The sequence below is a fragment of the Mesoplodon bidens genome (genome assembly GCF_964165515.1).
Source record: "Mesoplodon bidens genome assembly, chromosome: 2".
In the NCBI taxonomy this organism is placed as follows: Eukaryota; Metazoa; Chordata; class Mammalia; order Artiodactyla; family Ziphiidae; genus Mesoplodon; species Mesoplodon bidens.
In genome coordinates this window covers 84,616,080-84,641,414 of record NC_138177.1, presented here as the reverse complement: position 1 = coordinate 84,641,414, position 25,335 = coordinate 84,616,080, and the positions used below count along the sequence as shown (strand labels likewise).

Genomic DNA, 25,335 nt, shown 5'->3' with positions numbered 1-25,335 from the left:
TCCCTCTCCCCTTTGGTAACTACAAGTTTGTTTTCTACATCTGTGATTCTGTTTCTGTTTTGCATATGCATTCATTTGTATTATTTTTTAGATTCCACATGTGATACAATATAGTATTCGTATTTCTCTCTCTGACTTATTTTACTAAGCATAATATTCTCTAGGTCTGTCCATGTTGCTGCAAATGGCAGTATTTCATTCTTTTTTATGGCTGAGTAATATTCCATTTTGTGTGTGTGTGTGTGTGTGTGTGTGTGTGTGTGTGTGTGTACATCTTAATCCAGTCATCTGTTGATGGGTACTTGGGTAGCTTCTGTGTTTCTGTATTTTGGCTGTTGTAAATAGTGCTCCTGTGAACAGTGGGGTGCATATATCTTTTTGAATTAGTGTTTTAGGGTTTTTGGATATGTGCCCAGGAGTGGAATTGCTTCATCATATGGTAATTCTGTTTTTAGTTTTTTAAAGGAATCTCTATACTGTTTTCCATAGTGGCTGCACCAGTTTACATTCCCACCAACAGTGTACCAGGGTTCCCTTTTCTCCACATCCTCTCCAGTGTTTGTTATATGTAGACGTTTGATGATAGCCATTCTCAGAGGTGTGAGGTGATATTTAATTGTGGTTTTGATTTGTATTTCTCTAATAATTAGTGATGTTGAGCATCTTTTCATGTGCCTGTTAGCCATTTGTGTATCTTCTTTGGAAAAATGTCTATACAAGTCTTCTGTCCATTTTCTGATTGGATTAGTTGTTTTTGATATTGAGTTATAGGAGCTGTTTGTATATTTTGAATATTAAAACTCCTTGTCAGTCATATCATTTGCAAATATTTTCTCCTATTTTGTAGGTTGTCTTTTTGTTTTGTCGATGGTTTCCTTTACTGTGCAAAAGCTTTTAAGTTTAATAGGGTCCCATTTATTTATTTTTGCTTTTATTTCTTTTGCCTTAGGAGACTGATCCAAGAAAATATTGCTATGATTTATGTTAAAGAGTGTTCTACCTATGTTTTTTTCTAGGAGTTTTATGGTCTCCAGTCTTACATTTAGGTTTTTAATCCATTTTGTTTTATTTTTATATATGGTGTTAGAGAATGTTCTGATTTCATTCTTTTACATGTAGCTGTCCAGTTTTCCCAGCCCCAAAGAGACTGTCTTTTCTCCATTGTACATTCTTGCCTCTTTTGTCCTAGATTAATTGACAGTAGGTGTGCGGATTTATTTCTGGGTTCTATTTTGTTCCATTCATCTTTGTGTCTGGTTTTGTACCAGTACCATACTGTCTTGATTACTGTAGCTTTGTAGTATAGTCTGAAGTCTCTGAGGATTATACCTCCAGCTTTGTTGTTTTATTTTTCAGGATTGCTTTGGCAACTCATGGTCTTTTGTGGTTCTATATGTATTTTAGGATTATTTGTCCTAGTTCTGTGAAAAATGTCATGGGTATTTTGATAAGGATTGCATTAAATTTGTAGATTGCTTTGGGTGATATGGCCATATTAATAATATTAATTCTTCCAATCCAAGAGCACAGGGTATCTTTCCATTTCTTTGAATCATCTCCTATTTCCTTCATCAGTGTTTTATAGTTTGCAGAGTTTTCACCTCCTTGTTTAAGGTTATTCCTAGGTATTTTATTTTACTGATGAAATTTTAAATGGGATTTTTTTACTTTCTCTTTTTGATATTTCATTATTAGTGTATAGAAATGCAACAGATTTCTGTGTATTAATTTTGTGTCCTGCAGCTTCACCGAATTCATTGATGAGCTCAAGTAGTTTTTTGGTAGCATCTTTAGTACATCTTAATCTTGTATTCTACAATCTTGTTGAATTCATCTCTTAGTTCTAATAGTTTTTGGGTAGAGACTTTAGGGTACTTTGTATAGAGTATCATGTAATCTGCAAACAGTAACAGTTTTACCCCTTGCCTTCCAATTTTGATACTTGTTTTTCCTCTTGTCTGATTGCTGTGAGTAGGACTTTCAATACTATGTTAAATAGATGTGGTGAGAGTGAGCATTCTTGTCTAGTTCCTGAATTTGGTGGGAAGTCTTTCAGCTTTTCACTGTTGAATATTACTTTGGCTGTGGGTTTTTCATAAATGGCCTTTATTATGTTGAGATATGTTTACTCTATACCAACTTTGATGAGAGCTTTTATTGCGAATGGATGTTGAGTTTTGTCAAACATTTTTTTCTGCATCTGTTGGAATGATCATGGGGTTTTTTGTCTTTCCTTCTGTTAACGTGGTGTATCACATTGATTGACTTTCATATATTGAACCCGCCTTGTGGCTCTGGAATAAATCCAACTTGATCATGGTGCATGATCTTTTTATGTGTTGTTGAATTTGGTTTGCTAATATTTTGTTGAGGATTTTTACATATATATTCATAAAATATATTTTCTTTTTTTGTAGTGTCTTTTGGTATCAGGGTAACGGTGGCCTTGTGGAACGAATTTGGGAGTGTTTCCTCTTCAATTTGGGAGAATAGTTTGAGAAGGATAGGTCTTAGCTCTTCTCTATATGTTTAGTAGAATTATCCTGTGAATTTATCCTGTCCTGGACTTTTGTTTGCTGGGAGTTTTATTACAGATTCAGTTTCGCTTGTAGTGAGCAGTCTGTTTCAACTGTCTGTTTCTTCTTGACTCAGTCCTGGCAGGCTGTATGTTTCTAGGAATGTGTCCATTTCTTCCAGGTTCTTCAGTTTATTGGCATATAATTGCTGATAATATTCTCATGACTTTTTGTATCTCTGTGGTATTGGCTGTTATTTTTCCTCTTTCATTTCTTATTTTGTTTGTTTGAGTCCTCTTTTTTTTCTTCTTGGTGAGTCTGGCTGAAGGTTTATCAATTTTATCAAAAAATCAGCTCTTGTTTCTATTGATATTTTCTTTTTTTTGGTCTCTTATTTATTTTCTCTCTGATCTTTATTGTTTCCTTCCTTCTTCTGACTTTTGTCTTTGTTTTTCTTTTTCTAATTCTTTTAGGTGATAGGCTAGGTTATTTGTGATTTTCTTTGTTTCTTGAGGAAGGCCTGTATCACTATAAACCTCTCTCTTAAAACTGCTTTTGCTGCATCCTATAGATTTTGGAAAGTTGTGTTTTCTTTCCTTAAGGTATTTTGATTTCCCCTTTGATTTCATTGGTGACCCATATTTTTTTTTTAGTAGCATGTTGTTTAGTTGCCACGTGGTTGTTCTTTTCCTATTTTTCTTTCTGTAGTTGATTTCTAGTTTCATACAATTGTTGGAAAAGATGCTTGATAAAATTTCTGTCCTCCTAAATTTGTTGAGGCTTGTTTTGTGATGTAGTATGTGATCTATCCTGGAGAATGTTCTATGTCAACTTGAAAAGAATGTGTATTCTGCTTTTTTGGGGGTGTAGCATCCTGTACATAGCAATTAAGTCCAACTGGTCTATTGTGTCATATAGGACCTCTGTTGCCTTATTGATTTTCTGTCTGGATGATCTGTCCATTGATGTCAGTCGAGTGTTAAAGTCTATTATCATTGCATTATTTTCAGTTACTCCCTTTATGTATGTTAGTATTTAAATGTTTAGTGCTCCTGTATTGGGTGCGTATATGTTAATGAGTGTAAAATCCTCTTCTTGTATTGATACCTTTATCATTGTATGATGCTCTTCTTTATCTTTTGTTATAGCCTTTGTTTTAAAACATATTTGGTCTGATATGAGTATTGCTACCCCCACTTTCTTGTTTCTGTTTGCATGAAATCTTTTTCCATCTGCTTACTTTCAGTCTATGTATTTCACTCTGAAGTGAATCTCTTGTAGTTAGAATATTTAAGGCTCTTGTTTTTTTTAGTCCAATCACCCACCATATATTTTGATAGGAGCATTTAGTCTATTAAAATTGAGTATAATTATTTATATGCATGTACTTATTGTTATTTTTTTCCTTGTTTTCCAGTTGTTTTTGTAGTTCTTCTTTGTTATTTCTTCTTTTTGTTTTTCCCACTGTGGTTTGATGATTTTCTTTTGTAATATTCTTAAGTTTCTCTCTTTTTTTTTTTGTTTTTGTATATCTATTGTAGATTTTCGATTTGTGGTTACCATGGGGTTCATCTATGTTGACCGTAATCATATCTACTTGCTTTAAACTGATAGTTATTTAAGTTCAAGCACATTCTAAAAGATCTATATTTTTTACTCCCTTCCCCCAAATTTTGTGATTTTGATGTCCTATTTTACATTTTCATGCTTATCCCTTTATTGTTTATTGTAGTTATAGTTGCTTTTACAATTTTTGTTTGTTTTTTAATATGTGTACTAGCTCATTTAAGTGATCTTCAATCCTTGTTATTTATCTGCCTTTCCTGTTGGGATTTTCTCTTTCCTGTAGCTTCTTACTCCTTTTCATTTAGAGAAGTCCCTTCAACATTTCTTTTAGGATAGGTTTAGTATTGCTGAATTCTTCTAGTTTTGCTTGTCTGTGAAATCCTTTATCTCTTCTATTGTAAATGATAGTCTTGCTGGGTAGAGTATCCTAGTTTGCAAGTTTTTCCTTTTCATGACTTTGAATATATCATGCCAGTCCCTTTTGGTCTGCAATGTTAGTGTAGAAAAATCAGCTGATAGCCTTATGTGGGTTCCTTTATACGTGACTCTCTTTTTCTCTTGCTGCCTTTAGAATTCTCTCTTTACCTTTTGCTGTTTTAATTATGATATATCTTTGTGTGTGTCTGTTTGGGTTTATCTTGTTTGGGACTGTCTGTGCTTCCTGTACCTGAATATCTGTTTCCTTCTTTAGGTTAGGGAAGTTTTCAGCTGTAATTTCATCAAGTACATTTTCGACCTTTTTCTCTCTCTCTTCTCCCTTCTAGGACCCCTATAATGTGGAAGTTGACATGTTTTATATTATCCCATAGACCTTGTATGTTGCTTTCACCATTAATTTTCATTTGTCTTTGTCTGCCATTCTGATTGGGTGATTTACATTTTTCTATCTTCCATATCACTTATGAATTCTTTTGTGTCATTTAGTCTGTGAGTCATTACCTCTAGAGTGCTTTTTATCAGAAATTGAATTGTCTATTTTTGATTAGATCTTCTGTATAATTTCTAGTTCCTTGTTAAAATGTTTAGATCTATTCTCTTTCTCAATTTAGTGTTTTCATTACCAACGTTTTGAACTTGTGTGTTGTACTGATTATCCCTGTTTCATTATTTTTCAGGCAATTTCTCTTGCTCTTTCAATTACGGGTTGTTCCTCTGCCTTTTCATTTTACTTAACTTTTTCTGTCTCTATGAATTTCGGTGAAACAGTTATCTACTGTGGTCTTGAAGGGGTGTTTTTATGTGGGAGCATCCCTGTGTAGACTGCGTGTGCCCAGTGTTTTTAGTGTGAGGACTGGATTTGGTGTGGAGACCAATCACATCTTTCCCCCGGGTGTGCCGGCCACTATCACCTTGATAGGGGATGTGGCTGGTGTTAGAGGAGCTAAAGCCTGCACAGGGTGTGAGGTGTGACTTCTTCTCTGCTCAGTGGCAATCCCCACCCTTTCAGTTCCTAAGTTGCAGGAGTGGATGCCCTGAGGTTTGGGATAGAGCTGGCTATGTTCCCTTAAGTGTGTATTTTTTCCTTCTCCTCGTGCTGGAGCCTTTGCCCCAAAGGAGGGGAATGCTGTATAGAAAGTGGGGCTCGTGGGCTAACAGAGGTCCATTCTGCTACCTGCATATGTGTCTGTGGCTCCACTCACTCAGCCCAAGGTCACGTCTTTTCCCCTGTTGTCCTTGTCCCAGATCTAGTGAAAGGTTATGGCATGGAGTGGGCAGGGCCGGAGCATTAACTTGATTGACACTGGAGATCGTGACATTACGGTTGCAGGAATTGAAGTGGCTGTGCTGCTATCAGAAGCCTGGGCTACTTCTGTGGCGCTGTATGAGTAAGCACCAACAATGGCTGCCGCCACCCTACCCGGACCACACCCCAGGCTTCTGGGCCGCCTCTGCATTCCTAGGTTGAGTCTTTCCCCAGGACCTGGCTTTCCTAGATCCAGTGCCAAGATGTTGCATGGAGTGAGTGGGGCCAAGGTGTTCACTCAGCTTGGACTGGGGAGTGTTCAAGGTGCTAGCCTCTAGGGAAGACCTCTCCCTGCCCTGCCTGGTGGCAAGCCAGCACCCACTCACTCCTCACAAGTAGAGTCTAGACACCTCCAGCCTTTCTTTCTGTCCCAGCAGTTCTCCAAATAGCCAAAGGGACTTGTCTCCTCTATGTAATACCTCAGGACTGAGATGCCCAGTCTGTGGCACAACCCACTTACTCCCCACAGCGAGTGTCCCCCCATGCAATTTCCCTTTTCTTCTTAGTCCCCTCCCAGGGGCACAGGTCCCAACTTGATGCTTTTCTTCCTGTCCTACCTGATTACATGGGAATCTTTCTTGCATCCTTGGTTGTATAGGAGTTCCTCTGTCAGTTTCCAGTTTTCCATGAGAATTATTCCATGTGTAGATGTACTTTTAATGTATTTGTGAGGAGAGGTAAGTTCCATATCCTCCTACTCCACCATCTTGGTCCCCTCCTTGAGTTGTTTTTGTAGTTCTTTTTTGCTCTCTTCCCTTATGATTTGATGGCTATCTTTAGTGTTATGTTTGGGTTCTTTTCTATTTTGTGTGTATGTATCTATAATAGAATTTTGGCTTGTGGTTACTATGAGGTTTATATATAGCAGTCTATCTATCTATCTATCTATCTGATTAAGTTTTTAATGTCTTAAGTTCAAATGCATTTTAACAACCCTACATTTTCTCTCCCCTCTCCCTATGATTACTATTTTTGACATCATACTTTTCATCTTTTCGTTTTGTGTATCCCTTAACTACTTATGGCAGATAAAGTTGAGTTTATTACTTTTGTCTTTTAACCTTTCTTCTAGCTTTGTACATGGGCTGGTTTGGTGGTGCTGAACTCTTTTAGCTTTTCTTTTCTGTAAAACTTTTGATCCCTTTATCAAATCTGAGTGAAAGACTTGCCAGGTAGAGTATTCTTGGTTGTTAAGTTTTTCCCTTTCACCAGTTTAAATATATCATGCCACTCCCTTCTGGGCTGTGGAGTTTCTGCAGAAAAGTCAGCTGATAGCCTTTTGGGAGTTCTCATGTGCATAACTTCTTTTCCATTGCTGCTTTTAATATTATCTCTTTATCTTTAATTTTTGCTATTTAAGTTACAGTGTGTCTTGGTGTGGCCCTGTTTGAGACTCTGTTCTTTCTGAACCTTGATGTCTGTTTACTTTCCCAGGTTAGGGAAGTTTTCTGCTATTATGTCTTCAAATATGTCCTCTGGCCTTTTCTCTCTCTGTTCTCTTTCTGGGACCTCTATAATGCAGATGTTAATACTCTTGATGTTGTCATGGAAGTCTCTTAAACTGTCCTCATTTCTTCTTATTCTTTTTTCTGTTCATCTTCAGTAATTTCCACTACTCTGTCTTCCAGCTCACTGATCCATTCCTCTGTATTGTCTAATCTACTGTTGATTTCTTGTAGTGTATTTTTAAAATTTCAGTAATTGTATTCTTCATCTCTGTTTGGGTCTTCTTTATAATTTCTAACTTTTTGTTAAAAACTTCTAACTTCTCCCCCTGTTCATCCAATTTTCTCTCACATTCTTCGAGCAGTTTTCAATCATTACCCTGAACTCTTTTGGGTAGATTCTTATCTCCACTTCACTTTGTTGCTCCTACATTTAGAACATATTCCTCTGTTGCCTCATTTTGCCTAATTTGCTGCTTTTATTTCTATGTATTTAGAAGGTTGGTTATATTTCCTGACCTTTGAGATGTGGCCTTTTATAGGAGACATCCTATGTGTCTCAGCCACATATTCTCCTCTGGTTATCAGAACTATATGCTTTAGGGGTGCCCCGTATGTGGGCCATGTTTTTCCTTGTGTTGTGGTGGGCTGCCTACTTTGGGTGGTCTTACAGGTGTGGGTGGCCCCGGTGCAGTTGGTTGCCAGGCCCTGCCTTGTGTGGAGGCTGCTGCCCACTGATGGGTGGGGCTGGGTCACAAGGTGGCTGGCTGTGGAGCCTCAGGAGATCCTAGGGTTGGAGTGACCTACTGGTGGGCAGAGCTGGGTTCTGGGATGAGTAGTTGTATTGCTGGGGTCTTGCATCTAGTACCGGCCTGCTGGTGGGCATGGCTGGTTCCTGACACTACTGGCTCTGTGGTCCGGGGTATCCCAGAGCTGGTGTCAGCCTGAAGGTTGGTGGGGCTGGATTCTTGGATGGCTGGCTGAGGGGGTCCAAGGCATCTCAGAACTGGTATTGACCTGCAGATGGGCAGGTTCAGGGCCCAGGGGGTCCTGGGGTTGGTGCCAGCCTGCTGGTACATGGGCTGGTTTTTGACAAGGCAGGCTGTGTGGCTGCAGTGGTACTGTGCCTGTTGTTCGCCCACTGGTGGGCAGAGTGGGAGCCCAAGGGATCCTGGGGTTTGTGCTCACCAACTGGTGGGTGAGGCTGGGTCCTTGTGTTTGTGCTGGCTCACTGGTGGGTAGAGCTGGTTCCTGAGATCTCTGATTGCAGGGCCCTGGTGGTTCCGGGGCTGGTGCTGGTGCACTGATGTGTGGGGCCGAGTCCTCTGCCTTCTCGTGGATAGGGCCATGTCTTGGGGTGGCTGTGGGCTTTGGGGCTCTTAAAGAAGTTGGCCTGTTGGTTGGTGGGGCTGTATCTGGCTAGATGCTTGGCTTGAGGTTCCCAGTATTAGAGTCTTCAGGCTGTTGAGGTGGACTGGGTCCTGGCACTAATAAGCTAGAGGGGGAGGATTCCAGAATGTTGCTTGCCAGCACAAGTATATTGGCGCTATTTTTCCAAGAGCATTTGCTCACTCTGTGTCTTGGTGTCACTTTTTGGTAATTCTCATGGTATTTCAAACTTTTTCATTATTATTATATTTGTTACAGTGATCTGTGATCAGTGATCTTTGTTACTAGTGCAAAAAGATTACAAATAATGTAATGATGGTTAACATTTTTTTAACAATGAAGTATTTTTTTTTCCATCTCCCACCCACCTACCCCTGGCAACCAACAGTCTATTCTCTATATCCATGACTCTGTTTTTGTTTCTTAGGTAGGTTCATTGGTGTCATATTTTAGATTCCACATATAAGTGATATCATATGGTATTTGTCTTTCTCTTTCCGACTTACTTCACTTCATATGGTAATCTCTAGGTTCATCCATGTTGCTTCAAATGGCATTATTTTGTTCTGTTTTATGCCTGAGTAGTATTCCATTGTATATATGTACCACATCTTCTTTATCCATCTATCTATCGATGGACATTTAGGTTGTTTCCATGTCTTGGCTATTGTGAATAGTGCCGCTATGATCATAGGGGTACATATATCTTTTTGAATTATAGTTTTGTCTGGGTATATACCCAGGAGTGGGATTGCTGGATCCTATGGTAATTCTATTTTTAGTTTTCTGAGAAAACCTCCATACTGTTTTCCACAGTGGCTGCACCAACTTACATTCCCACCAACAGTGTAGGAGGGTTCCCTTTTCTCCACACTCTCTCCAGCATTTGTTATCTGTAGACTTTTTTTTTTTTTAAAGGAATGAAACCATATCATCTTTTTTTTTCATATATCCTCTTTTTTATGTTGGGGGTAGGAGTTTTATTAATTAATTTATTTATTCTTGCTGTGTTGGGTCTTCGTTTCTGTGCGAGGGCTTTCTCTAGTTGTGGCAAGCGGGGGCCACTCTTCATCACGGTGCACGGGCCTCTCACCACCGCGGCCTCTCCCGTTGCGGAGCACAGGCCCCATATGCGCAGGCTCAGCAGCTGTGGCTCACGGGCCCAGTTGCTCCATGGCATGTGGGATCCTCCCAGACCAGGGCGCGAACCCGTGTCCCTTGCATTAGCAGGCAGATTCTCAACCACTGCGCCACCAGGGAAGCCCTTGTAGACTTTTTAATGATGCCATTCTGACTGGCGTGAAGTGGTACCTCATTATAGCTTTGATTTACATTTCTCTAATAATTAGCGATGTTGAGCATCTTTTCATGTGTCTATTGGCTGTCTGTATCTCTTCTCTGGAGAAATGTCTCTTTAGGTCTTCTGCCCATTTTTCGATTGGGTTGTTTGCTTCTTTATTGTTGTTGTATGAGCTGTTTGTATATTTTGGAAATTAAGCCCTTGTTGGTCACATTGTTGGCAATTTTTTTCCAATTCTGTACGTTGTCTTTTTGTTTTGTTTATGGTTTCCTTTGCTGTGAAAAAGCTTGTAAGTTTGATTAGGTCCCACTTATTTATTTTTGTCTTCATTTCTATTGCCTTGGGAGACTGACCTAAGAAAAAATTGGTATGATTTTTGTCAGAGAATGTTTTGCCTGTGATCTCTTATAGGAGTTTTGTGGTGTCATGTCTTATGAAGTCTTTAAGCCATTTTGAGTTTATTTTTGAGTATGGTGAGAGGGTGTATTCTTTTTTCTGTTTTTTTTTTACATCTTTATTGGAGTATAATTGCTTTACAATGGTGTGTTAGTTTCTCCTTTATAACAAAGTGAATCAGTTATACATATACCTATGTTCCCATATCTCTTCCCTCTTGCATCTCCCTCCCTCCCACCCTCCCTATCCCACCCCTCTAGGTGGTCACAAAGCACCAAGCTATCTCCCTGTGCTATGCAGCTGCTTCCCACTAGCTATCTATTTTGCGTTTGGTAGTGTATGTGTGTCCATGCCACTCTCTCACTTTGTCACAGCTTACCCTTCCCCCTCCCCATATCCTCAAGTCCATTCTCTAGTAGGTCTGTGTCTTTATTCCTGTCTTACACCTAGGTTCTTCATGACCTTTTTTTCCCTTAAATTCCATATATATATGTTAGCATACTAACTTCACTGATTTACATGCAGCTGTCCAACTTTCCCAATACCACTTGCCGAAGAGACTTTTCCCATTGTATATTCTTGCCTCCTTAGTCGAAGGTTAATTGACCGTAGGTGTGTGGGTTTATTTAGCAATGAAGTATTTTTTAAAATCTTTATTTATTTATTTATTTTTGGCTGCATTGTGTCTTCATTGCTGTGCACGGGCTTTCTCTAGTTGCAGCAAGTGGGGGCTACTCTTTGTTGTGGTGTATGGGCTTCTCATTGAGGTGACTTCTCTTGTTGCAGAGCATGGGCTCTAGGTGTGTGGGTTTCTGTAGTTATGGCACGTGGGCTCAGTAGTTGTGGCTCATGAGCTCTAGAGCGCAGGCTCAGTAGTTGTGGCATATGGGCTTATTTGCTCCATGGCATGTGGGATCTTCCTGGACCAGGGCTTGAACCCGTGTCGCCTGCTTTGGCAGGTGGATTCTTAACCACTGCTCCACCAGGGAAGTTCTGAAGTATTTTTAAATTATAGTATGTGCATTGTTGTTTTTAGACATAATGCTGTTGAACACTTAATAAACTAAGAATAGTGTAAACATAACTTTTATGTGCACACAAAGTTCCTGTGCTTTGCTTTATTGTGTTATTTGCTTTATTGCAGTATTCTGGAATGAACCCGCAATATCTCTGAGATATGCTTGTATTATTCTTTTTCTGTATTGTTGTATTTGTTTTGTTAATATTTTGTTGAGGATTTTTGTTTTCGTTTTCATGAGAGTTATTGGCCTATAGTTTTCTTGGATTGTCTTTCATTGGTTTTGGAGCCAGGCTAATGCTGGCCTTATAAAATGAGTTGGGAATCATTTCTTTCATTTCCATTTTCTGGAAGAGATTATATAGAATTAGTATTATTTCTTTTTTAAATGTTTGGTACAATTCTCCAGAGAAGTCATGTGGACCTAGAGATTGCTTTTTGGCAAGATTTTTGACTATGAATTTTATTTATTTTTGCTATAGAATTATTCAAGTTACTTGCTTTATCTTGGGTGATTTTGGTAGTTTGTGGTTTTTAAGGAATTAACCCTTTTCATTAACTTTGTTGACTGTCTGTGCATAGAGTTGTTTGTAGCACTCCCTGCAATTATCTTTTTAATGTCTTTGGAGTCTGTAGTGTTACCCTTATTTTCATTGCTGATATTGGTGATTTATGTCTTTTCTCTTTTTTCTTTGTCAGTCTTTTAAAATTTTTTTAACATCTTTAATGGAGTATGATTGCTTTACAATGGTATGTTAGTTTATGCTTTATAACAAAGTGAATCAGTTATACATATACATATGTTCCCATATCTCTTCCGTCTTGCATCTCCCTCCCTCCCACCCTCCCTATCCTACCCCTCTAAGTGGTCACAAAGCACCGAGCTGATCTCCCTGTGCTATGCAGCTGCTTCCCACTAGCTATCTATTTTACATTTGGTAGTGTATATATGTCCATGCCACTCTCTCACTTTGTCACAGCTTACCCTTCCCGTCCCCATATCCTCAATTCCATTCTTCAGTAGGTCTGTGTCGTTATTCCCATCTTACCCCAGGTTCTTCATGACCTATTTTTTTCCTTAGATTCCATATATATGTGTTAGCATACGGTATTTGTTTTTCTCTTTCTGACTTATTTCACTATATGACAGACTCTAGGTCCATCCACCTCACTACAAATAACTCAATTTCGTTTCTTTTTATGGCTGAGTAATATTCCATTGTATATATGTGCCACATCTTCTTTATCCATTCATCTGTTGATGGACACTTTGGTTGCTTCCATGTCCTGGCTATTGTAAATAGAGCTTCAATGAACATTTTGGTACATGACTCTTTTTGAATTATGGTTTTCTCAGGGTATATGCCCAGTAGTGGGATTGCTGAGTCGTATGGTAATTCTATTTTTAGTTTTTTAAGGAACCTCCATACTGTTCTCCATAGTGGCTGTATCAACTTGCATTCCCACCAACAGTGCAAGAGTGTTACCTTTTGTCCACACCCTCTCCAGCATTTATTGTTTCTAGATTTTTTGATGATGGCCATTCTGACTGGTGTGAGATGATATCTCATTGTAGTTTTGATTTGCATTTCTCTAATGATTAATGATGTTGAGCATTCTTTCATGCGTTTGTTGGCAATCTGTGTATCTTCTTTGGAGAAATGTCTATTTAGGTCTTCTGCCCATTTTTGGATTGGGTTTATTGTTTTTTTGTTATTTAGCTGCATGAGCTGCTTGTAAATTTTGGAGATTAATCTTTTGTCAGTTGCTTCATTTGCAAATATTTTCTCCCATTGTGAGGGTTGTCTTTTCCTCTTGTTTTCTTTGTCAGTCCTGATAGAGTTTTATTACTTTATCAATCTTTTCAAATAACCAGCTTTCTATTTCATTGATTTTCTCTGTTGGTTTTTGATTTTCAGTCTCACTGATTTCTTCTCTTTATTTCCTTCCTTCTGTTTGCTTTGTGTGTATTTGCTCTTTTTCTATGTTTTTAAGGTGGAAACTTAGATTGCTGTTTTGAGACTTTTCTAATGTAAACATTTAATGTTATAAATTTCCTCTAATCACTTCTTTAGCTGTAGCCCACAAATTTTGATATGTTTTATTTTCATTTTCATTCATTTTCTGATGCTCTTGAGATTTATTCTTTGACCCTGGGGTTATTTATAAGTCTGTTATTTAATTTCTGTGTATTTGGAGATTTTACTGTTATATTTCTGTTATTCATTTCTAGCTTAATTCCATTATGGTCAAAGAATATACTTTATTACTTAAATTTGTTATGGTTTGTTTTAGAAATCATGATATGGTATATCTGAGTGAATGCTCCATGTGCACTTGAAAAGAATATTTTCTCTGCTATTGTTAGGTGGAACGTTCTATAAATGTCAATTAGGTACAGTTGGTTGATGGTATTGTGAAAAATCTTTTGGTTTTGATTGATTTTTGTCCAGTTCTATTGTTTACTGAAAGATGGGTATTAAAATCTCTTACTTTGATTTTGTAATTGTCTGTTTGTCTCTAATTCTGTCAATGTTTGCCTTGTGTATTTAGAATTACGGTTAAAGGTTTTACATTTATATATAACTATTATATCTTCCAGCTGAATTGACTCTTTGCTCATGATTGAATGCCTGTCTTTATCTCTGATAATACTCTCTCATTTTGAAGTCTGTCTTAACTGATATTATTATAGCCAAGCCATTAGTTTTCTTATGTTTATTGTTTATGTGGCATATCTTTGAGTCTTTATATTTGTAGATATTTCTACATATCTATATAGGTATCCTGATTATAATTGGGTCTTCCTATGTACTATTTCTATAGTTATCTTTTTTAAATCACAAATATGATCATGTTATATTTCTGTATCAAAACTTTCAATAGCTCTACACTGCTTATAGATAAAATTCAAACTCTATAACTGCAGTTAGTGGATTTTATAGTTTTTAATCTTGGACCTCTTATTGGCAAGGCTTTAATAAAATTATTATAATCTCATGCTTGAGTAAACAAAATAAAAATTGAATTCATAAACTTATGCTCTGTTGGATAACAGGAGGAAATAATAGAAATTAAGCACTCATAACTAAAGAGTTAATGGTTAGATTATAGTTTGTTTTGCTCAGTAGCTAGAGCTATGCTAACCAGTATGGTAGCCACTGGCCAAATGTGTTATATTTAAATTAATTAAAATAAATCAAATTAAAAAGTCAGTTTCTCAGCTCCAGTAGCCCACATTTGAAGGACTAATAGCTACCATATTGGACAGGATGGAAAATGTTCCTATTGTTGCAGAAAGTTTTTGTTGTATAGGACTTGTCTAGAGCAGAGGTTGACAAAATTTTTATGTGAAAGGCCAACAGTAAGTTTTTAGGCTTTGTGGGCCATATGGTCTCTGATGCAGCTATTCAACTTTGCTGTTTCAGGGCAAGACAGGCATAGATAATATATAATATTGTCTTTTGGTCTTGTTTTCTTTGTCAGTGGCTGGGTTTGATCTGTGAGCTGTAGTTTGCTGACCCATGGTTGTCTAGAACATTGAATTAAATTCTTGACACCTCATTTAGAATGGTATGTTGACAAAGTGAGCCCATCCTGAAGGAATGAGGCAATATAAAACCATTCCATAGGAAATATAATAAAAATAATTAGAAATTTTAGAATAGCTAAGAGAAAAGTTCAGGAGTGATGATAACTCTTCAAATATTTCTCAGCTATCATGTGAAAAGAGGAATTAGACTTCTTTGTGATTAAGGAACACAGAACAGAACAATGACCATTGCATGAAAGTTACAGGAAGAGCATTTTAGTAAAATGTAAGTACAAACTGGGTTAATAGAATAGTGAGTTAAGTAATAGTTAAGTAATAGTTAATAGTTAAGTAATAGTGAGTTAAGTAATAAGTGCTAATAAATTAAAGTGATTTGTGCATAAGGTGAGGTTTGAATTCAGTGACCTGTATGACTTTTTTTTTTAAATAAAAAATTCCAGGGTTCTGCCCATTAAATCCTCTGTTATCATAGTTTGGGAATTTACCTAGTGAGTTGTTTTCTCTTTTTAAAAAATCTTAGCCAAAGAGAAATTCATAATTCTCTTCACAACTCTATTTGAGCAGCTTGATTATTTTGAATGTGTGTGTGCTTTGATTGTCATGATTTGTTAATGTCCTTAAATAGGCAGAAAACCAAAAGCTTTTAGATGAGAAGAAACAATTTGAGAAGATTGCTGAAGAATTAAAAGGAGCAGAACGAGAACTAACTGGACTTCTCAAAACCAGAGAGGTTTGTTTAAAAAGGATACATTTTTTTCTTTCAAGTGTTTTGTTAGTAAGATACAGATTTACATTGTAGATTATGGTGTGGCTGTTAGATTTGTACAAGATTGCTTCACAAAATTCCTCTGGAAGATGTGTTCCTGCTATATTTAGTATGCTAACAATTGATTTAAAGCACATTTAGAGAACCTGCATATTATAATGAGGAAGAGAAAGGTCAACATTTTAGATACCAATAGTATACATAATGCCATGGCTTATACAATTACATTTCTTGATGTCTTGAGTATTTCTTAATTGATACATTTAAATTTTAGCCTTTATTAAGTTCTTAGCTTACAGTAATTTTTATAGTGCTCATGTTATAATTTTAGAATGTCTTTTATTTTTAAAAAGTATGTTTTCAGTCTATTACAGTATTACATTGTAATTGTCTTTCTAATATAGTAAGAACAGCTTATTTTTTCAAGTACTGCCTGATTTCATTAACTAATGCATTTCTTCTTAAAAATGTGACATTTTAATTGAAATTAATTACTTGGTAGTATAAAATTGAAAATAGTATTTTATAATATGCAAATATAATTTTACTGGTTGAGCTTCAGAATATCAAGATGGAATTTACTTATAGTATTGCATTTGTCATTGCTCATTGTTTTAAAATTATAATGACTATGGAATTAAATCAATTTAAATTTAAAAAATTTGACATATTTTTGCCAAAGATATAACTTGCTTACATAGAGTGACCATACTTTTTAAGTGAGAAAACGGTAAAAATATTTGCTCTGATAATACATGTTTATTTTCCAGGAAAATGTACATGATTTGGAAATACAGTTAACTGCCATTGCAACAAGTGAACAGCATTATTCAAAACAGGTTAAAGAGCTGAAAACTGAGCTTGAAAATGAGAAGTATGTTTTCTATCTATAAAGTAGCTTATGTATTCAATTCCTAAGCTTTCTGTAATACTGTAAAGTATTAACTACTTTCCGAAGTAGGTAATACTAAATTAGTAAATTATGTGTAATACTTTTTTGAATAGGCTTAAAGTTGTGTTTTATTTCTGATTAAAGATCAAAATAATGTGTCAATTTCATTGTTAAAGGAGGTACATATTATTGACCTAAGAAGAGTATATATCACAAACTTGAGAACTGCATTAGAAGAGCGATATGTTCTTTTCTTGGAGATTATTTAGTTCCTCATAAAAATAATCATTTGTAGTTGTAACTAGTTATTTTGATTGTTTTACTAAATTACTACATAGGTTTGTATTGATGAAATGACAAAATATAAATTCATTTCTCACATTGTCCAAACATAATATTTAGTTGTTTCACCTACTTAGTAAATTTAATTTCTAGAGAAAGTGGGAGGAAATGATTGTTGTGTTGTTATTCAGGGAGAACTAAACTGAAGTAGGCAATCTAGTGGTGAGCATGATTTTTGCTTTCTTGTTGCTTCTCAACTCTAGATAAAAATGAGAAATAAGTAATTTACTCAGCATCTTGTCACTTCTCTTTCAACTCCCATTCTCAGCTTTCTGGTACATTTTCAACAGTACTTTTGTAGTGGCTCTGGGTAAAATTCATCTATTAACCAAAATTCCTTTTAATGAATGAACTGGTTAATATAAATTTGTGTTATCCTTGGTATATTTGCTTTTTCAACTTTTCATTTTTTAATTAAAACTCTTTGATGAGTTTCCAGTATCAGTAAGTAGGAGATAATAGGTGCTTCTGAAGTCATTCCATAGAGCCAGCCACACACTCCCCTTCCCTCATTTAAAATTGATCCTGGCTGCAACCAGTAACAGCAGTAATCTCTCTTCCAATGTAGAATATTTGAGACCTTGTAAGAGCAGTTTAAGTGTTGTGCATGTGCACAAAGTTTTATTTATTTTAATGAAAATATTTTAATTAAAAATAGTTAATGTCTCATGTACTATTAAATCATCAGAAATTTGAAACAGTTTCTAAGAGACAGTCTACTAGAAAGAAAATATTATATGAAAAAAATAAATACTTTTCAAAATTTGTGGAAAGATGAACAGTATGGAGAATATGCAAGGAAATATGTAACATCTTGAAAAACTTACTATAGAAAATTTTCAAATATATACAACGTTAAGGGGGAATATTGTAATGAACCAGCATATACCTATCACCCAGCTTCAAAAATTTTTAACTAATGGCCAATCTTATTTCATTTGTAGCCCCAGCACTTCCTTTCTTTCCCCTAAGATTATTTTGGATAAAATTCCACATCATATAATTTTATATGTAAATATTTTGGTATGACATGCTTTTTAAAAAACAGGCTTAAGAATACTGAACTAACTGCAAGCTGCCAAAGGCTTTCACTGGAAAACAAAGAACTAGCACAAGAAACAAGGGATATGGCCCTAGAACTCAAGAAACAGCAAGAAGATATTAATGTGAGTTGAAAAGAAAGTCCCAGTGACTTAGTTTTCTTACTGTAAAATTAAGGGGTTAGAATAGATTACCTCTAAAGTTTCTTCCAGCTTTAAAAGTCTGATTATTTTAGATTATCTGATTCTCTTTTTCTTCTAAATACTTTGTTTTAGAAGAAAAATATGCATATTGAGGTTAGTAATAATATGCATACAATGATGAATAAAATATCATTCCTCTTTAGTTTATGACTGAATAAAAAAATAAATGCTCAAATAGCTTAAAATAGTATATCATATGTATTGTTTGGGGGACAAAGTGTTATCACAGTTCACAGGATCACTTCTGCCTTGGGGAAAGAGAAAGAGAAGGCTTCAGAGAGAATACAGCATTGATTTTTGCCTTAAAAAATGAATAATTATCAGTTCAGTCAGTAGCAGTGAGGGGAAAAGCATTCCTTGAAGCCATAACAATATGAACAAAGGACACAAGTATCAAAGTATCACTAGGAAACAGCAAGTAAGACTTGTTTGGGGAATAGAGTAAGGCTGGAAAACTAGTGTGGAACTGTATAAGTTAAATAACCCATTCTCTTGCTTTATATATAACTAAATGAATTTTAAGACAGATAAAGGTCTTGAATATTAATTTCAATTTTATTTTTGTTGAAACAAAATAATTAATACAAACCACACTGATTATTTCTTTAGAACAGCAAAAAGCAAGAAGAAAGGATGTTGAAACAAATAGAAAATCTGGAAGAGACAGAAATACAACTGAGGCAAGACTAATGCATTGGCCTTTTTTGACTGGCCCAAAATAGTATTTCTTTTCTATTAACTTGTTGTAGTTAATTTAGATTAATCTTATGTTGAATATAGTATAAAATAAAAAATTAGACTTAAATCATTGCTTTGGAATCCTGCTTAAAAATAAAATTATAATAATGTCTATTTTATACTTAGTTTGAAATAATGATATTAGATGTAGAAATTAATTTTAAAGTATCATAAACTTTCTAATATTTAATATTTATTTAAGAAAGTATACTAGTCATATGCCAAAAAATTTAGAAGAGATATTTAAAAAATTTAATATTACTTTAAACATTATCTATGTTTCTAGTTGTTTTCACAATCATCTATTTTAATGCTTGTATGCCAGTCAGTCAAGTGGATATAACAATATTTTAATTTGGATATTTACATTTTCCAGTTTTTCACTATCATAAAGAATACTGTAGTAAACATTTTGGGACATAGAGACTTTTTTCTTATAGGATAAATTTCCAGTGTGAATTTATTGAGTCATAGGAATAATTATTTCAATTACTTTTTATAGACCAATGGTTTCTAATATGTTTTATCAGTTGTAAACCATGAAATACAACCAATATTTTATGAAAATGCTGGTTCCAAATGTTTTAATTACTTTTGGATATTATCATTAATTTATTTGATAATATAACAGGTAGAAACAACTCATAGTTCTTATGATTTATAATTTTCATGTTTGGGGTAAGCTTTGGAATTTTTCATGTGTGTTTGCTAGAGTTTCTTCTTTGTAAATTGCTTATACCTCTTGCCCACTAATATTTTGATATCTTGATTATTTTCTTACTCATTTATTTAAGCTTTAAAAAACATATTAATCCATTATCTTATTTTATTTAAAGTACATATTTCCCCTAACCTGTTGTTTTCCTTTCACTTTGGGTAATTATTTTGTTATACAGAAGTTTTTTTTTTTAAATTTTGTATTAAATCTCTTTCCTTTTTCCCATTGCTTTTATACTTACAAATCTTTTTCCTGCCTGCAATCAAATATTAATATTTTCTTTAGTTACTTTAAAAACTGATATATTTAAAAATCAATATATTGATATTTGGTTTATCTTTTTCTTTTTCAAATAATGAAAAACATTTCAAGGTATCAATTTACTTTCTAACACTACTGTAGATCTGTGACCTGGTTTTTGATATGCTGTGTTTTCATGTTTATTATTTTCTAAATAATCTGTTTTTGTATTTTAAGTTTCCTTTTAATCCATTAGTAATTTAGACGATTTCCAAATATTTGGGGGCTCTTGTTTGTACTCACATTCTGATGTATTAAGTTTTGATTTGTTTGATTAAAGAATGTGGTCATTAAAACTTAGCTATTGTAAATTATTTGATATTTCCTTAGACCTAATATATCTCCCTCATAGGACTGTCTGGGCATTACATGAGGAAATGTGAATAAAGTGCTGAGCACAGTGCCTGGCACTTAACCGTTTTCCATATTTGGAAAGTCATCTTTTACTATGCTTCTAAAGATTACTTTTGTCCTTTATGTTTACTTTTCTTCTTCAGAAGTAACGGTTATCTATAGATTAAATCTGTGATTAAGCCGCTGTACATTTTGGGGATAAAAAGTGAAGATATTTTTTAGGGAAAGGCTGCTTTTAATTTAAGAGAATTCAAGTTGTTTGGATAATATCTTTTTGTACATCTGCCTACTCTATGGACTTATAGAACTGTAAATAAAAATATATTTAGGAAAAGTAAGAATATGCCAATTAAAAATTTTAAACTCAGTTGAAGAGTAAACATCCTAGATTCAGTTCTTACAAGGCCAAGTTATTCCACGTGATTGAATACTATTCCATGCATTTATATTAGACCCAGTAACATATCAGTTGTAGTAACAAGAGAGTCTACAATTATTAATAGCTTTAAATATCCTTCTGAGACAAAACACCATTGTTTTCATATGCAACAGACAGATTTTAAATTGAAAAAAGTTTGAAAGGATAATACATGCATGTGGTATAAAAATCAAAAGGACAAAGGGACATGGGGAAAGAAAACTGTTTTGCTTGCCTTTTGTCTTCCTGATATCCAGTTTCCCTCCCCAGAGGTACCATGGTTTCTTGCGTAAGTTTCCAGAGATACTCTGTACGTATATAAGGATACAGGTATATGCAAATATCTCAGTCATGTAGTTCTTCTTTAAAATCACTGGTATGTATGTCCCTAATTTATCTGTACAACATTATGACTATGTCTTAGAATGATGACTAATTTATGACTAAGAAAACAGTAAAGTGAAATCTTGACTTAAATAAGAAATAAGTTTTCCTATCTAGGAGTTTCTTTTTTTATGGAAAAATGGCTATAAAGATCTAAGTAATTTCAAAATAAATGTATAAATTAATTTAAATGTAGGAGTAGAATTGTGCTTATTGACATTAATGCATGAAAAATTATCAAACAAAATGGAAATATAAACCAACAAAAAATTAAATAGTCGACCATTTTAGGAATTCCAGAAAGGGAGTAAAATGAAAATATAGATTTTATTACAATGTCACTCTTCCATTTCTTTAAGGAATGAACTGGAATCTGTGAAAGAAGAACTAAAACAGAAAGGAGATGAAGTTAAATGTAAATTGGACAAGAGTGAAGAAAAGGTATGTTGTATTTAATAAAAGGTTCTAGCACAAATTTTAAATCGTAAAAGCAATACCACGTGTCAAAAAATGTATACTCTTGTATAAATAATTAGTGGGCCAAGGGCTGTTGTAGGCTATTGATCTTAAAAGTAGGGGCCACGTTGGGTTATTTTGCTTATGTGGTTTATATCTAGAGGAAATTGTGGCATGATTCTAAATTTCTTTAAATAGTGAGCATTTATAAATGTTGATTTATATTTTAGGCTAAATAAAAGTCTCATGCTTTAGTAATATGAAGTATACTGATATTGATTAATAAATTTGTGTTGTGGATTGGTGGAAATGATTTCAAAGAGTTGAGATAGGAATAAGGCTTTTAGGGAAGATTATTCACGGAAGTGGAGTAGTATAAAGTATGTGACGTGATTATAGTATATAACATACATAGAGGGAGAAAAGGGTGCCAAAATAGATTGTGTTGATCAACCCAGATTGTGAAAGCCTTGACTGTGTTTTTTCATTCATTCCACAAATATTTTTGACTACCTACGATGTGCCAGGCACTGTTCTGGGTGCTAAGTTTGGTTTTAATTTGTTTTGGTGGACAATAGTGATCCAATTAAGTTTTTTCACTAGACAAGTAACATTTTTAATTTTTAAGAATGGAATAGGGAGCAGTGAAAGGCACTGGAATAAGTTGGAAGGCTATAAAAAATAGTCTTGAAAGCTCTGAAAAAAATCTTAGAGAAGACTCTGGCATAGTTTAGCTCACTTATACCTGAGCCATTCATTGCAGTTAGAGTAATCTGTCTAAGTCTGAGCTGCATTGCCATCCTTGGAGACATATCAGTCCCCATCAAGCTTTATGAACTAAGCAGGATTACTGTGAAATTTCCACTGGAAGAGTCTTTCCAAGAAAGGATGCTGGCCAGATCAAAACATAGGTCTTCTACGTAATTGCTGTTGGAGCCCATGGAAAGGGCATCTATCTAAACTTGAGTCAGGACAAGCTTCCTGGAAGAAGCAACATTCATTTTGAAACCTCTGATTAATAGGAATTAGTGGAAGGCAGAGGTGTGGGCACAAGTATATCAGGGAGAAGAGTATTCCAAGTTACAAACACACACACACACACATACACACATACACATACACACACTGTATATGAAGTATGAGAGAGTCCGTCATATTTAAGCAACTAGACAAAGTTTATTTGGGCTGAAAGGTGGAGTTTAAGATAGTGGTGAGAGTGGAGAGAGGAGGGAAAGATGAGAGGTGAGGAGATGAGAGTGGAGAGATGAATTCAAATTGCAAATATTTCTTGGATATTTTGCCTGACATTGAAATTCATTACACTCTGCTTTTATTCCAATCCACTACGTTAGTTCAGACATTTATTATTTCATACATAGTTTATCTGAGCCTTTGTTTTCTCATATCTAAAGTCGGGATAATGATACCTACTTTTCTATATCATTGGATTGTTACAAAGTTCAGTTTAACAAATGTTTGTGAAAGACATATTTAACAGATTATAAACATTTATATATAGTTTAAAAAAACTCAGTATAAACTGGGAAAGCTAATAAAATATTGTAAAGCACTACTATGCTAAGAATAATGAACATTGACATATAGACACAAAAAGAATTTCTTTTTTAAAAAAGGTTACTGAACTAAACTGGGAGAGCTGATAAATGTTTTTGTAGAAATATAAGACTAAGCTTTATAATTCCATATCTAAAAGATACTCAGAAAATAGAAATTCTGTTAACATTTTTTAAAAATCTGATGTCAAATAATGTTTTTTAGGCTCGAAGCTTTGGATGTGAAGTTGTAAAAAAAGATAAACAAATGAAGATATTAGAAAACAAGGTATTATCAAATGTGAAAAATATTTAGGAATAGAGACTTTGTAACAAAATATGTATGGCTAGATTCTTTAGGGCCAACCTTTACATTGTCCTGTACAAAGAAATCTCAATTCCACTTTGAAGGCTTTCAGGAATAGTATAGGATTTTTTTTAAACATCTTTATTGGAGTATAATTGCTTTACAATGGTGTGTTAGTTTCTGCTTTATAACAAAGTGAATCAGCTATACATATACATATATGCCCATATCTCCTCCCTCTTGTGTCTCCCTCCCACCCTCCCTATCCCACCCCTCTAGGTGGTCACAAAGCACCGAGCTGAATGCCCTGTGCTATGCGGCCGCTTCCTACTAGCTATCTATTTTACATTTGGTAGTATATATAAGTCCATGCCACTCTCTCACTTTGTCCCAGCTTACCCTTCCCCCTCCCCGAGGAATAGTATAGGATTTTTACTACAGGTTTCTTTGAAGAGGCTCTGGGATTAGGAGTTTTTGCATAATGCTTCAAAGAGCAAAGCTTCATTAAACTGCTCTTTAGCTATCTCTTCCCTTTCCCCAAATTTCATCCTCTTAGCAGCTGCATTTGTTGTGGATATCTTTAGAGTGGCAAGATGCTTTTAAAAATCACTCTTAGATATCTCTCCAATTCTTATAATCAAGGGAGCTGCAGAAAAATTTCTGCTTTCTTTATGTGAAATGTTTTTACTGCCTGGCTGGTAATACCAATTCACTTTTCCCTTCTCTGCCCTTCACCACACACTTGTCTTAAACTTGACTTTCTGTATAGTGAGTCAGTGAGTAGTCCTTTGGAAAGCATAGTTCACTTTCTGAAGCTCCGACCTCTAATAATTACACTATTTTCTTCTACCTAGAATTTTGGTGAATAAAATTCTTTGATTTTTTGTACATGAATTATTTGACTTAAAAATAACTGTAATAGTTTAAAATCTTTTCAAGAATTTCTGGGTATTCCACCAAATATATTAATTAGTCCTAAATTTGGATATTATTTAAATTTAAAAGGATTGAAAACTTAAGTTACTTTAATTTTCATTAGTTTATTCAGAAATAAGGGACAGTGAGATGGGCCAGTCAAAATGACAGAGTTGATAGATCTGATGTCATTACCCTTTTAGTAAAATATACATATTTTTTGAACTGTCATAATTACAGTTATAAAGATGGTTTTTATGATATGTAGTAATGTCAGTTATAAAGATAGTTTTTTTAGGAAAAACTGAGTAGCAGAAAAATATGATCATCAATATTAACTCTCAAGGGAATAAGTTTATTTATTTATTTATTTATTTATTTATTTATTTATTTAATGTCCATGCCACTCTCTCGCCTTGTCACAGCTTACCCTTCCCCCTCCCCATATCCTCAAGTTCATTCTCTAGTAGGTCTGTGTCTTTATTCCTGTCTTACCCCTAGGTTCTTCATGACATTTTTTTCCCTTAAATTCCATATATATGTGTTAGCATATGGTATTTGTCTTTCTCTTTCTGACTTACTTCACTCTGTATGACAGACTCTAGGTCCATCCACCTCATTACAAATAGCTCAATTTTGTTTCTTTTTATGGCTGAGTAATATTCCATTGTATATATGTGCCACATCTTCTTTATCCATTCATCCGATGATGGACACTTAGGTTGTTTCCATCTCCTGGCTATTGTAAATAGAGCTGCAATGAACATTTTGGTACATGACTCTTTTTGAATTATGGTTTTCTCAGGGTCAAGGGAATAAGTTTTGATGGTCTGAAGAACGGAGAAATACATAAAACATGTGCTTTTTGGGGCAAAGTTAATAATCTGGTGATACTTCAAACTGATATTTTAAAAATTTGTTCAGCATTCATGTGGTAAGGCCAAGAAGTAAACTATTTTCCTGTCTATTGAGTTTTAAATTTTAATTACATTTTTTATTACTGAAGTTTTAATTAGTTCTT

The 25,335-nt window shown here is 34.8% G+C and overlaps 1 protein-coding gene across 3 annotated transcripts in view; it reads left to right on the top strand.

The window, feature by feature from the left end:
• The window catches only part of SYCP1 (synaptonemal complex protein 1), a gene marked incomplete at both ends in the record, with an annotated part of 166,705 nt that overhangs the window by 78,157 nt on the left and 63,213 nt on the right, over positions 1 to 25,335 (top strand). For 2 of the 3 annotated variants that reach the window (XM_081225557.1, XM_081225556.1), the window contains 5 exons: positions 15,553 to 15,657; positions 16,464 to 16,567; positions 17,976 to 18,093; positions 18,781 to 18,851; positions 21,443 to 21,524. In XM_081225557.1, coding sequence (XP_081081683.1) covers positions 15,553 to 15,657; positions 16,464 to 16,567; positions 17,976 to 18,093; positions 18,781 to 18,851; positions 21,443 to 21,524 — 480 coding nt within the window. Of the gene's footprint in view, positions 1 to 15,552; positions 15,658 to 16,463; positions 16,568 to 17,975; positions 18,094 to 18,780; positions 18,852 to 21,442; positions 21,525 to 23,318; positions 23,382 to 25,335 lie in introns of all 3 variants that reach the window. The other variant, XM_081225555.1, reaches the window with a different exon arrangement.